This window comes from Gadus morhua, chromosome 7, assembly GCF_902167405.1.
Source record: "Gadus morhua chromosome 7, gadMor3.0, whole genome shotgun sequence".
In the NCBI taxonomy this organism is placed as follows: Eukaryota; Metazoa; Chordata; class Actinopteri; order Gadiformes; family Gadidae; genus Gadus; species Gadus morhua.
In genome coordinates, this window is record NC_044054.1 from 12,405,412 (window position 1) to 12,419,148 (window position 13,737).

The 13,737-nt window shown below is 44.6% G+C and overlaps 1 protein-coding gene across 7 annotated transcripts in view; it reads left to right on the forward strand.

Moving 5' to 3' along the window:
* The window catches only part of mink1 (misshapen-like kinase 1), a 36,932-nt gene that overhangs the window by 3,844 nt on the left and 19,351 nt on the right, over positions 1 to 13,737 (forward strand). For 4 of the 7 annotated variants that reach the window (XM_030361406.1, XM_030361408.1, XM_030361410.1 and 1 more), the window contains exons 2-12: positions 1,074 to 1,139; positions 2,592 to 2,774; positions 3,264 to 3,374; positions 3,474 to 3,564; positions 4,377 to 4,507; positions 4,633 to 4,687; positions 6,413 to 6,491; positions 6,776 to 6,951; positions 7,247 to 7,316; positions 8,217 to 8,430; positions 12,810 to 12,917. In XM_030361406.1, coding sequence (XP_030217266.1) covers positions 1,074 to 1,139; positions 2,592 to 2,774; positions 3,264 to 3,374; positions 3,474 to 3,564; positions 4,377 to 4,507; positions 4,633 to 4,687; positions 6,413 to 6,491; positions 6,776 to 6,951; positions 7,247 to 7,316; positions 8,217 to 8,430; positions 12,810 to 12,917 — 1,284 coding nt within the window. The remainder of the gene's footprint in view (positions 1 to 1,073; positions 1,140 to 2,591; positions 2,775 to 3,263; positions 3,375 to 3,473; positions 3,565 to 4,376; positions 4,508 to 4,632; positions 4,688 to 6,412; positions 6,492 to 6,775; positions 6,952 to 7,246; positions 7,317 to 8,216; positions 8,431 to 12,809; positions 12,918 to 13,737) is intronic. The other 3 variants (XM_030361409.1, XM_030361407.1, XM_030361412.1) reach the window with 1 other exon arrangement.

Sequence of the window (13,737 nt, forward strand, 5' to 3'; positions counted from 1 at the left end):
ATTATTGTGCGTTATACGTGGGCGATGCTGCCGTTTCAATCCTTCCACCCTCTGGATAATTGCATTACCCTCCGTACAGTCTCTCTCTCTCTCTCTCTCTCTCTCTCTCTCTCTCTCTCTCTCTCTCTCTCTCTCTCTCTCTCTCTCTCTCTCTCTCTCTCTCTCTCTCTCTCTCTCTCTCTCTCTCTCTCTCTCTCTCTCTCTCTCTCTCTCTCTCTCTCTCTCTCTCTCTCTCTCTCTCTCTCTCTCTCTCTCTCTCTCTCTCTCTCTCTCTCTCTCTCTCTCTCTCTCTCTCTCTCTCTCTCTCTCTGGCCCCATTTAGTTTTTTTGCATTTTTTAAACCCTGAAGATGCTCAATCAAGCAGCTCACCATTGCTTCCTCCTCACACAAAAGCCATTTTCAAAACATTAAGATAAAAAGCCCACAGGCAGCTAAGCTCTAGCAAATTATTTTTGCTATATACTCCAACCCTGTGTATACAACAACACCCTTAAAGCAGAACTCCACCAGCCAGCTGGAGCAATTGTTTCGGCCTCACCATAAAGCCTTTTATTTATTTATTTATTTATTTTTGCTGGTCAAACAAAAAGCACGGGCATCTACTCCCTAGAAGCTAATGTTTGTTGCTAGATACTTCTGTAGTGTACACACACAGTAATAGTATCCAGATGAAAGTGGGAAGATGCACGTTGTGAGCCGAGGTAGCATCCGGCCCACACATCATGCACAGAGAGCCTTCCTGTGCCGCCGTGCTAAAGAAGTAGAGCTGGGTCTGTTGTTCTTCCCCCACCTGTCTCAGGGGAGGAAAGCAACGCCATCTAATTTTTGAGTTGAATAGACTTGGTGTTGAGAGTGTTATGGACGTAATGTGGAGTGCTACATGTTTATGGGACATTTGTATCAGATTGAAAGTGCTATGCCGCCGAATGTTAATGTTTGTTATTCTGTCAAATTGAAATGAAAATGAAATATAATTCTTGTGTTTGTGCCATCAGAGCATTTCTTTTTAAAATGGCTTCAGACTCCCTGTCCTGATTCCCTTGTTCTTTTTCCTCCCTTGTATGGCCACCAGGATCCAGCTGGGATCTTCGAGCTTGTCGAGGTCGTAGGAAATGGCACCTATGGGCAGGTGTACAAGGTGAGCAGCATGATGGCCTTTCCCTTGTGTATAAACGTTGTGGCCGTGCAGGTGGACCTAGAGCAGATGCCTATACTGGGTTCCCATTAAGGACACTTGAATGCCTAGTTGTATGGGCCTTATTCCCCTAGTGGCCTTCTTGGCTCTGGGTGGGGGAACTGAATGCCACATTCAGTTCCCGCACCCAGCTAGCAGTTAGAACCAAGATGGTCCATTTGCCAAGGTTTTGCTGCAGGCCGCGCTCAACTATTGTTCTTAAGTTTTATTCTTTCTTTCTTTCTTTCTTTCTTTCTTTCTTTCTTTCTTTCTTTCTTTCTTTCTTTCTTTCTTTCTTTCTTTCTTGCTTGCTTGCTTGCTTGCTTGCTTGCTTCCTTTCTTTCTTTATTATTCTCTGCAAACTTTGGGAACTATCTTCTTCCTCAAATGTCCACCTAGAGACTCCATTCCAATTTTAAAATGTTCATATTAGCTAGGAATCGTGCGCCTCTTTTCAGATTTTTTAATATTTTATCCAACACTTAATACTTCAGACTTCGTAACTTGGTCAATATTTTATCGTTAACCTTCGTTCAAAGGTTTAACAAATCAACACACTTGTATCTACAATAATCATTCTGAAAACAGAATTTCGATTACCTTTCATACTTTTTCAAAATCACAGTTTAAATTGCATGTCGGCTTGTTTTCAGTTGGTCATTGATTTAATGAGGTTAGCGCACGAGGACGTGCAGGCAGTTGCCAGATTGGGTCGTTTTTCTCGCTCAATTGGACTACTTTTTAAGACGTTCAGGCAGCGTTGCCAGATTGGGTGATTTTCCCGCCCAATTGCACAAACATTTAATAGCTTTAGGCTGATAAAATGAGCATAAGGCGAGTACATACAATTTCGGCCATTTCAGATTCTTCAGTTCAATTCCTTTTACATTTCTGCATTTTAGCAATGCTTTGCGCTTTCATTCAGCTGTCAATTTATTTGTTTCCAACCATTTACATTTCTTAAATGGTGTGCTTGTTTACATTGTTTACTCCATTTAGAATTTTGAGCTCTGTTCAAATCCCTTCAAAAGATTTAAGCCATTTAACGTTTCTTTATGTCTTAATCAATGTGGCTTTATTAAAAAAAATGCACTACAGCACTCACCGCATTTGCTGCAGGAAATGCATTTTCTAGTATATTGTATCGTTAAGAGTTGTTGGTTTATTTCAAATGACAACGTTTGCAAATGGCATATTAAACAGTGTATGACAGCTGCACTTGAACCAAAGTATCCCAAAATAGATCAGAACAATTTATATGAGCAGCAATAGTTTTTGATTAAACGCTTACTAGACTCAAAGGGCAAAAAAAAAAAGGGTTGTGGGAGGACATGGGTTTTATTTAACTATATTCTGCTGCGAGCGCTTTGTGTTGAGGCGCGACCGCTCAAGATGATTGACTTGTGTTCCAACCAGGGCCGTCATGTCAAGACGGGCCAGCTGGCCGCCATCAAGGTGATGGATGTGACGGAGGAGGAGGAGGAGGAGATCAAGGCAGAGATCAACATGCTAAAGAAATACAGCCACCATCGCAACATCGCCACCTACTACGGCGCCTTTGTTAAGAAGAGCCCACCAGGACATGACGATCAACTCTGGGTTGGTCTCTCTCTGCGATCTATGCGGGTTTTGTCATAAAGATGAACGACACAGTCTAGGCAATCACTGAGGAACACGCAGCTCATGGAATCAAATGTTTTAAAATTGAGTTTGGGCCACTTGGGTTTGAGGTGAATGTGTTTTGTTTGGGGATTTATTTAACACCTCGTCTATACCTGTGCAGTCATGCGACTGTTATATTAACAAGGAGAGATTTTGTTGTTGTTGATTGGAGCGCGCAGAATCGTGGACTGAAACAAATTATTTTATCACAGCATTGAAATATTAATATTATAGTCTTGGATATAGTGCAACCCTCAAAAGTGACGTGGTGGTTAGATTACTGTCTATGGATGGCAGTAAAAAGGCAAATGTGTTCTTGTGTGTAGTCAATCTTACAACTATTTTAGACAAGCTCTTCATTCAATCAGTTGAGTCACCGTTGAAGCCGGCGGTGGTTTACAGTCTTTTCCTTTGCGTTGGCTGTAGCTGGTGATGGAGTTCTGTGGCGCCGGTTCTGTGACCGACCTGGTGAAGAACACCAAAGGAAGCTCTCTGAAGGAGGACTGGATCGCCTACATCTGCAGAGAGATCCTCAGGGTGAGACGCTCACCCAGACTGTCTGGAGCTGGGAGATTGAAGTAGACAATAAGACTGTACGGCAGAGGATCTGACCTGTCTGTGTCTGTCATAACGCAGGGTCTGGCACACCTCCACGCCCATAAAGTCATCCACAGAGACATCAAGGGTCAGAATGTCCTGCTCACAGAGAACGCTGAGGTCAAACTGGGTGAGTTGATGAGCCATTCATTGGAACGGTCCAGGAAAAACCTTTTACCACTTCACTTTTAATTTCAAATGATTTGCAGGAGAATTATGAGAATACAGCACACCGCTCAATCCTGCTAGGGATGATTTTGCTCTCTGCTTGAAGTTGTTCTGTTACGGGGAAACCAAGACGCGGAAAGTATGACGCGTCAAAGGATGTGGCTTGAAGTACCTTGGTTGTTCTATGTAACCGTTAAAAGGTTGGGGCTAAACTTGGCAAACAACATTGTGCACTTTTGAAACCCCTGTACAACATGTATTTATATCATCGCACTGTCCATTCCACACTAGTACTGCTTAGTCATTTACTAGATGCTTTTAACCAAATCGACTTACAGGTAATTCAGATGCATGTCAAGTCGATTTTATTAGTATAGCCCTTAATCACAGTAGCAGCCTCAAAGGCCTCACGGGCCACACTATATGACGCCCTCCAAACCCTTCTAAAGGGCCAAGAATAACTCTTCATTATCAATGGAGAAACCTATTATAAGGTACACAGAAAAATGTATCCCACCTGAGCAGTGCATCGGGTGCCCTAATAGGCAGACATAATAGCATAGGTAGCATAGCAAGCAAAAGGGCTAGAAGCAGAGGCAAAAAGGAACTGATCATTATGAAGCAGGTAGGGGCTAGGTGTCCCACGTGATGCATATAGCTAGGCTGTTGACAGCCTAGCTATATGCATGGTATATATGCTTGGTGATCGAACCCGGTACCTTTTGGGCTGCGGGTCAACCACTCTTAACCGCCGCATCCACCTGTCACACACAGTGGACTTTGGCGTGAGTGCACAGCTGGACCGCACCGTGGGTCGGAGGAACACCTTCATCGGCACGCCATACTGGATGGCACCGGAGGTCATCGCCTGCGACGAGAACCCGGACTCCACATACGACTACAGGGTAACCTCTTCATGTCCAATTATCTGCCCCCCCCCCCCCTCGCTCGCTCCCCCGACATCCATTGGTCAGTAGAGCTAAAACCTTCAAAGTGAAATGGACGAGTTCCCTGTGTTTCTCTCTCGCAGAGCGATATCTGGTCGTTGGGAATCACAGCTATCGAGATGGCCGAGGGAGCTCCGCGTGAGTACAGTCTCTCTTTCTCTCTCTTGCTCTCTCTTTATCTTTCTCTTTCTCTCTCTCTCTCTCTCTCTCTCTGACATTGTCTTTTTTTACACATCATACGTCTCCCTCTGATTTGAAGTATTAAGAAGGATTTTCTTTTGTTAATTATGTCTCACAAAGGAACCAAGTCAAAAGTATCAGTCAAAAGTACAAAGTGGTAGCAGAGTAGAAAAATAAAGGTTAGGATTTGAACTAAGTATAGCAAACCACTTCTCCATTTGACTTGGTCATGGCCCAGGAATGTTAGAAGATCTATTTTAAGTTGACTCAAAAATTAGCTTGCAACAATGGTATAAAAATAATATTCAGCATTTATCTCTACATTTGGTTAGGAAAGGTATGCCATACAAGTCTTTGAAAGACATGGAGGGAAATGTGTAAAAACAAAGTTCACACAGTCCTAGTAATCATTAAGCCCATTCCTCCACCCAAATATTGATTTCCAGCCACAGATAACTAAATCACTATAAATCCCATGGTTTTCCTACATCTGTTGGTCTGTGATGGTCACTTGTTGCGATGTTGAGCCAGTCTTATACTAGATCATTAGATCGCTAGATCAACCACACATTGGCTTTGTATTCCAGTTGGTTTTGCTTCCATCTTAAAACATGCAGCTTGTTCACATAATTACAAATGTCTCCTTCTCTCCATAGTCAAGTTTCCGATCTGGGTTGGACTGTTATATCTACTATTTTACATTATTATCTAATCCTTTTCCATTCGTAGGATTTTATAAATGTTCTGGCCTTTTCTGTCTGTAGTAGTTTCTCAATATTAATTCCTATGTTTATCATATAGGGAAAGTATTGTCAATAACGTGGTTACAAATGTATGACCTGCCGTGGTCAGCCTCCCAAAACCTTTCCTCTTCAAGTCCAAACTTAATCGCTGGGACTCCTGTCCAGTATAAAGGGCCATATTTTCCCACCAAACCATTCTCCTAGCTCCACACTCGCTGTGGTCCTGGTGGTTTCTCCCTCCACGTGCTTGGAGCCCTGAAATAGGAGAGTTCACCACAGCAGAGCATGGCAATACATCTAATTTAGGATTTGTTTACATTTTCTGTTGATTTCATATCAGTACTAAGTAAAAAACAAAGATGATACTGAATTTCCCTCCCGGGATTTTTAATTATGTGATGCAAAGTGGCTCTTTTTAACGTCCGGTTAAGAAAGGCCCAGATTCCTGCGAGCGAGGACATGGTAGAACATGTATCCTACGGGTGTCGGTGTATCCCTAAAAGGGTTAAAAACACTTCCCCCCCTGCCCCCCATTGCGTGCTTGCAGCAGCTCATTTCAATCAACAAGGTTTGCCTGACAAAAGGCACCGTGCACCGTGGGAATGGGAACGGCGAAGGCTAACCAGACAGGTTTAGCTAGCTCCCTACCTACGCTGGGGCCACAGTGAGTCACAGGCCTTGAAATGATACTTGATGTAACCCTCTGTGTTTGAATAACCGCAGCAACCAGAACACTTTATGGGTCTGTAAAGATTAGGCGTTGTTGTGGAGGTTATTGCACTACCATGGTGTGTGGGGGCACATACATTCACTTTTTGGTAAATCAGAGAAATAAATCTTGGTTCTTTCTGTGTTATTTTTGGCTGCTTATTTTGCGGGAAAGTCCCATGACTGAGGTTGCAGTGGATTGATTCCCCTGTGTTTGTCTGTTCTCTTCCAGCACTGTGTGACATGCACCCAATGAGAGCACTCTTTCTGATTCCCAGGAATCCTCCTCCCAAACTCAAATCCAAGAAGTGGTGAGTGCCTTTTGTGGCTGCTGGTATTTTTTGCAGGGTTAGCTTTTATAATAAGTAAATAAGTTGCACTGTGTTGTGCTGTTCTCATTGAATTCCTGTTGAATCTTTAATGGATTTCAGTCCATGTCTTTTTTTAAACTTTGAAAGGCCTTTTCAAGTCCTTATTCACACAAACCAAACCAGACGTGTGTTTTGACCAGGAACATTAATTACATAAATAATACCAAACATCCGAAACGACACACGGTCCCTTCTAGCTGATCCACTAAGGTCTCTTAATGCAGGTCAAAGAAGTTCATGGACTTCATCGAGGGCTGCCTGGTGAAGACCTACCCCAGCCGCCCGTCCACGGAGCAGCTCCTGAAGCACACCTTCATCAGGGACCAGCCCACCGAGCGGCAGGTCCGCATCCAGCTCAAGGACCACATCGACCGCACGCGCAAGAAGAGGGGCGAGAAAGGTGGGCTCCCTCCAGATCAGCTGCTGATGAAGGGGGTTATGGGATGTTTAGTTCTTTTTATTTTGCTGTATATATTTGTATGTCTATAGTCCTGTTCCCCTATTTAATGGTTATTCCTGAGTGTTTTTTGTGTGCTTTCTGTAACATATAACTTTCTGTCTTGAGCCGAGCATTCGAGACACATGTCTGAGTTGTAGAACCTGGAGTATTGGACAGGGTTTGATTGGTATACGAGGTGGTAGCGTGGAGAGCGGGGCTCGTACTGAGCAGCACTGTGTTCTGGTCTCTGGTGCAGAGGAGACGGAGTACGAATACAGCGGCAGCGATGAGGAGGACGAGAACCGCGGCGATGAGCGGGAGTCGAGGTAATAACATGTCTACAGCCCCGCTGGTCTGAACCCAGTGCAGATGGATGGAGCCGATTTAATGAGATGGATACTTTATTCTTCCCTCGGGTGCCTTTTGTTCAGTACAGCAGCAGACCATGAAACTAAATGGCAATCTAAAAGACAATCTAAAAGTATGAATAAAGTCACAAAAGTAGAATAAATTACATCAAATTCAAATCACATTGTAATCCAAACCATACCCATAGCCCTGTCCATAAGAAAAGGGATTCTAAACCCGGTCTAGAATTCTGGCCCTTAGCCCTTTCTTAATCCTTGATCTTTTACCCTATCTAGAAGAACCCTCATCTTAAACCCCATTTAGAAGAACACTCATACTAGAACACTAGAACACTCCTATAGAACCCTGATCCTAAACCCTGTCTAGAACCCTGATCCTAAACCCTGTCTAGAACCCTGATACTACACCCTGTCTAGAACCCTGATCCTAAACCCTGTCTAGAACCCTGATCCTAAACCCTGTCTAGAACCCTGATCCTACACCCTGTCTAGAACCCTGATCCTACACCCTGTCACAAACCCTGATCCTAAACCCTGTCTAGAACCCTGATCCTACACCCTGTCTAGAACCCTGATCCTACACCCTGTCACAAACCCTGATCCTAAACCCTGTCTAGAACCCTGTCTAGAACCCTGATCCTAAACCCTGTCTAGAACCCTGATCCTAAACCCTGTCACAAACCCTGATCCTAAACCCTGTCTAGAACCCTGTCTAGAACCCTGATCATAAACCCTGTCCCAAACCCTGATCCTAAACCCTGATGCTAAGCCCTGTCTGGAACCACTTAGCAGTAATGTAAATGACTGACTTATAGATTTTCTTCGTCCATGTTCTCTCTCCTGCCCCTTCCCCTGAAGCAGTTCGATCCTCAACGTGCCGGGCGAGTCCACGCTGAGGCGGGACTTCCTGCGGCTGCAGCAGGAGAACAAGGAGCGCTCCGAGGCGCTGAAGCGGCAGCAGGCCCAGCTGGCCGCCCAGCGCCGGGACCCCGAGGAGCACAAGAGGCAGCTCCTCCACGACCGGCAGAAACGCATCGAGGAGCAGAAGGAGCAGCGCCGGCGCCTGGAGGAGGTAGGAGGTGTTTCTTGTCACTAACTGCCGTGACCGTGCCGAAAGCTCGCTCGCCCGTTCCCTTTATAGTCGGGCTCTATTTCTGGGCGTGACCATTTTGTAGTGGGGTCCGCAAATGTACACCATGTTCCAATTGGTAAATGGACTGGATTTATAAAGCACTTTTGTAACCAGTGCCCACTCAAAGCGCTTTACAATACTGCCTAACGTTCACCTATTAATGCACACGTTCACACACCGACGGCGGTGTCAACCGTGCAAGGCGAAAGCGGGAGTAATTAGGATGAGGTGTCTTGCTCAGGAACACCTCGACACTCCTGAGCCACATGCCGCCATGATATGGGGTCCTATATAGTGAACTATTTGGGGCGTGACCATTTTGTAGTGTTGTCCGAAATGTGAGCATACATATCTGGTTCCCTCTACAGTGCACTACTTGGTACCCATAATGCTTTTCCACCCTATTGTTAGATTTCAGCTTATTTCTAAACTGTTCGGACAGACTCTGCGTTGTGTATTTTCAGTCGTAGTAGTAATTCTTGAAGTCGAAATCAAAGCAGCTTGACAGGTTGGATTAGAGGGTTGAATAGATGGTTTATTTTCCAGGAATACAGCGAGATGCAGACTTAGGTTGAATAATCTATAGTGGACCCGGTGGTCGATGACTTGTTCCTTGGCTGTCGAACCCTCTTCTTGTCGAACCAAAGGGTTGGGGCGAGTATTATACAAAAAGGGGATATATGAATAACAAGAGAACAGACGCACTCTCGCACTGATAAGGCCTCTGGCCCTGGCTATGTCCCGGAGGACCAGGTCGGTTCAACCTTGTTGAACATAACAATGGCAGAACACCTTGTATCAGTATGAGAGGCCCTTGCCTGTTCCTAGACTAGAAATGTAACAGAAAGAGAGACACTAAAATACACCAACATTCTACATTCCTCCCTCTTGATCATACTAAACATAGTTTAAAGATCACCAAAAAAAATGAGAATTCAGTGTATTTACTGGTGACCCATTAATAATTAACTAAATCAATGAAAGAAAGCATAAAAGGCAATAGACAATTAAATTCAAATCATACACAAGTAAACCAGGTGTAGGCCACTATAATAAAGAAAATAACAAACTCATTAGGTTACATATGATTAAACCAAAACAGATAAAATTGTTTAAAGAATCAAGAAGGTCAACTGTCCAGACACCTCCCTCTGCTTGGCAGTGAAGCTCCACCATTCTTCAATAGCTTCCACTGTTCCCAGCAGAAAAAAGTGGTTCCGTTCCTCTAAACAAAATTAACGGCCTCAGTGGAAGGCCTAGCCTTAGAAACGTTGCGAAGTTTGGGGCACCAGACCTTACGATGGGGTGGGCTCTCTAACACAGCCACCCTAAGGGGGGCTAACAAGATCGGGGCAGTCCCCGGGGGGGTCGGTCGGGGGGCGGTCGTTCGGTGAAACACACAGAGAGCTATCTTAACGACCACATAGAGCATAATAACGGGAAGGACAAACGGCTGTAAGATTTGGACTATCTGAGAAAACATGGACCCACCCAACCCACTTAGCCATCCTCCCAAAGACCAACCTGCCGTTTCCGACTTCAGCCTGGCCACATTATCATAGATGTCATGAACATAATTAGACACATTCGTAGACGCATCGGGGACGTATGGTCCAACTTCATTGGTCCAACAAATGACACCCTTAGGAGCATAGCTCAATTTGATCTTAATTGGGGGACCTGCATCCATTGGGACAGTGTAATAGGAAACCTGTGGTGCTGCTACAGATCCAGATCTAGGGTTACCTCCGATGACATCATGTTTATTAGCTGCAACATACTCGGGGATGGTGAACGGGACAGCGAGGTAAGGATATACCTGAGATGAAGCTGGTATAAGCCCACAAACCCAACATGACTGCTCCCCTTTAGCCTTAGCTAACCCATGGGCAGTTTGTAAAAATGTGTTATCTTTGTGGATTACATCATGGCTGTCAAATGAACAATTTCCCCCTGTAAATAGATGGCACAACAACATCCCAAACAATACTGGTAACATCATGACTCAGTTGGTTTTGAGTAGCAGTTGCAACAGAGTTCTTTTCAAGTTGATGGCCACCGCAGGTGTGATGGGGGATGAGGATGAAAGTTCGTAGTAGGGCGTCAGGACAAACACTCCTGGACAAAGAAAAAGTGCAGTATCAGTCATGGGGGAGGCATTGTCACAGCCTCCAACAGTAATAATAATCAGCTATGGTTTGTAATTGTCTTAATGATTCGATAAACAATGAAAAATGATCATACAAAAATTAATCGCTTGATTCGAAAATGGTTATATCAGTAATCAGTAATCAGTCATCATAGTTTTCAATAAACCTTGTGTGAATGAATGAATGATTGAACCTTTGTTCAAAAATAAAACAAAACAAACAAAATGTTCTAAAGCTGAGCAGTTGTGTCAAGAAGGAACCAACATGAACTTAGATAGGTGGTGACAAAAGTCCTAGCATCTTTCGAAAACTAACCTCTCGTGAAAATAAAGGAATGAAAATAACAAACACCCAAACACTCCCTACTCTTCACCCCGTATCAGTTAACATTCTACACTATATCCCATGATGTAAAGCGGTTTTAATTTTCAGCAGATTCACCGAACACATCTTGCCTTGCTGACATGTAACACATGTCGGCTTGTTTATGTGACCGAGACATGTCATAACAATACCGCCGCATAATTGGAGTCTGAACTCCCTGCGTAACTTGTTCCCTAAATAGTGTCAACCTCAGACACAGCCTTTGGCATTACTTTGGTAACATTTCAGAAGGCATTCCTCAGTTTCCTGCAAAGATGCCTGTTTCAGCTTAATTTCTTTTATTTTTTTTAGGTTAGAGTAGCGAACTACTAAAGCTGTATTTTGATTATCTAAATGAAACTCAGTTGTCTCTCTCCAGCTAAGCATCCAAGTATTCCAATTTGACAATCGTAGCTGGATTTCATTAACCAAATGAGGTATTTTTTGCACTTATAAAGAGGCTTGTGGTTTTGGTGAAATCGTGAAAGAAAGGTCTAACTTACAAAATAATGTTATCGTTTTGGTAACCATGTGATCAGGCGGCCACCATATGAAGTTGTTCTGTCTTAACGGCTCCCGGAGTTAAAAGTGAATCAATTGAAATATTCATGGCTGCTTTAGGATTCTCTTTACATGTCGATATGTAGGCCTCAGTGGTTTGGTGTGCCTTCCTTTCCTCGTGGCGTCTATGAAGACGCCCGCTGTACGGTGTACACACAGTATTTATCTCATGGCGGGTGCCTAGTCTATGGCTGTGTGTAGAGGCTGTTCTTGGAGGGATGTTTGAAGCCAGGGGGAGGACATAGGCCCTTGCATGGGTCAGTGTGCTGCAAGACAGGGGACGTAAGGAGGGAGGGGAGGCCCTCGGCTTCAAATAACTTTTGAAAACCTCTTTGTTTTCCATATGTGCGGCTGAGGGAAAAGTGTGCGGCAATGACGTTTCAAGACGTCAGGTTTTCATTTGAAAAGCAATTCCCCTGAAAGAAAGGTTCCCAATGTGTCATGGTAAGAAAGAGTAGGCGGACGGAGCGACAGAGGGGTTAAGATAAACACACAGGAGAGGAAACGGTGCATGTTGAGAGATGTGTTCAGCTCACTAGGTCCGTATAACGTTGCTGACGCTGACCCTTGTGAAGGGGTACCATTTTTAAACCATATTTCAATTTTAGGATTAGGATTGCCATTTCATAATTATTTAGTTTTGACATTCTTGTTCTGGGTGTGTTGTTAAAGCCCAGCAGATCCTCCTCACTGATAGCTTTGTCACAATACTAATCTCCCAGCCCTCTGACATTCCACTGCTGTTGTGATTTCTCCCCAGGACTCGCCTCGGTTACACTCTTACTTTGGAGCGCTGGCTTCATAAATAATTCACCAACCAGTATTGGCTGTTTTCTGTTTCATTAGCTCAGAGGAGAACATAAGTGGAATTCTCAAAATTAGTACTGTTTTCAAAAACAAGATACCAAGTGACTTAGTGAGCTACACACACACACACACACACACACACACACACACACACACACACACACACACACACACACACACACACACACACACACACACACACACACACACACACACACACACACACACACACACACACACACACAATGAGACAAACTGGCTGACTCATGATTATTTTAATTTCAGCTAATTATTTTCTGTGCGTCCGCACGGCAACAAGGAAGGTGTTCAATTAGCAAAAGGAAACAAAGCCCATCGGCTCATCTCTTTCTGGAACTCGCAGCGCGGCCCTGTGTCTCTGTACTCATCCCTCTTCGCCTTGACACTCTTTTCTCCCAGCAACAGCGAAAGGAGCGAGACATGGCGAGGCAGCAGGAAAAGGGTCCCCACCGGAGACTCGACGACATGCGACGGGAGGAGGACAGGAGGATGGCCGAGAGGGAGCAGGTAACCAATGGCGTCGGCCGCCGAGCCTGTGGTCGGCCAATCGGGAGGCGGGGGGGGCGTCTCCCTCCCTCACCGCCCACCCTGTGGAAAAAATTCCACGAATAGGTTGCCATAGCAGCTAGGATCTAAATTGGTGTATTTATTCAGAGACGGGTTTCTGTGGGTGTGCTCTCCTGCGCATCATGTACCCGGTCTCTAGCTGAGCCCCTGTTACACAGTCTGGCCTCATACCAGCAGCTCTCAGCGCGGTGGCTTCCTTTCTCTCGGTGCCGTGTAGCTCAGCCTCACGCTATTTCTGCAGTTTCTAAACAAAACCCCCTTGTTTTTCCCCAGGAAAGTGCGAGATAATTGGCCGCCGTGGCTCTTGTGTACGCATTCTCACGTTCATAGTAGCCGTGGTTTACCAGGGGGGTTATTTGTGTCACACAGTGTTGTTTATGTGAACGAGTGAGACTGTTCAGACGTCTTCAGTCCAAATCAACCCAACCCATAGGACCGACGACAGTGTTCCCACTGCAGTACTTGTCACTGTCAGAATTGCTGTCACATTCATACCGTTGGGTAAAAGACTTGAGAAAAGGTGTCCACCGTAATAAGCATCAGATAGAAGTTGTTTTATAGTAATTCTAAATCTTTTCCCTTCATCTGCTGGTTCCTGGCGGTCTGATCTAACTGTTAATATGTAAAACTGATTTATGGATATACCACACCCTCTGTCCTCAAATGGACCTGATACTGGCCGGGGGCTTTTATGCCCTCTGTTTGGATATGGTGGTTTCATGTTCTCTCAGCCTGATGCAGCTTTGTTCTGGTAACAAAG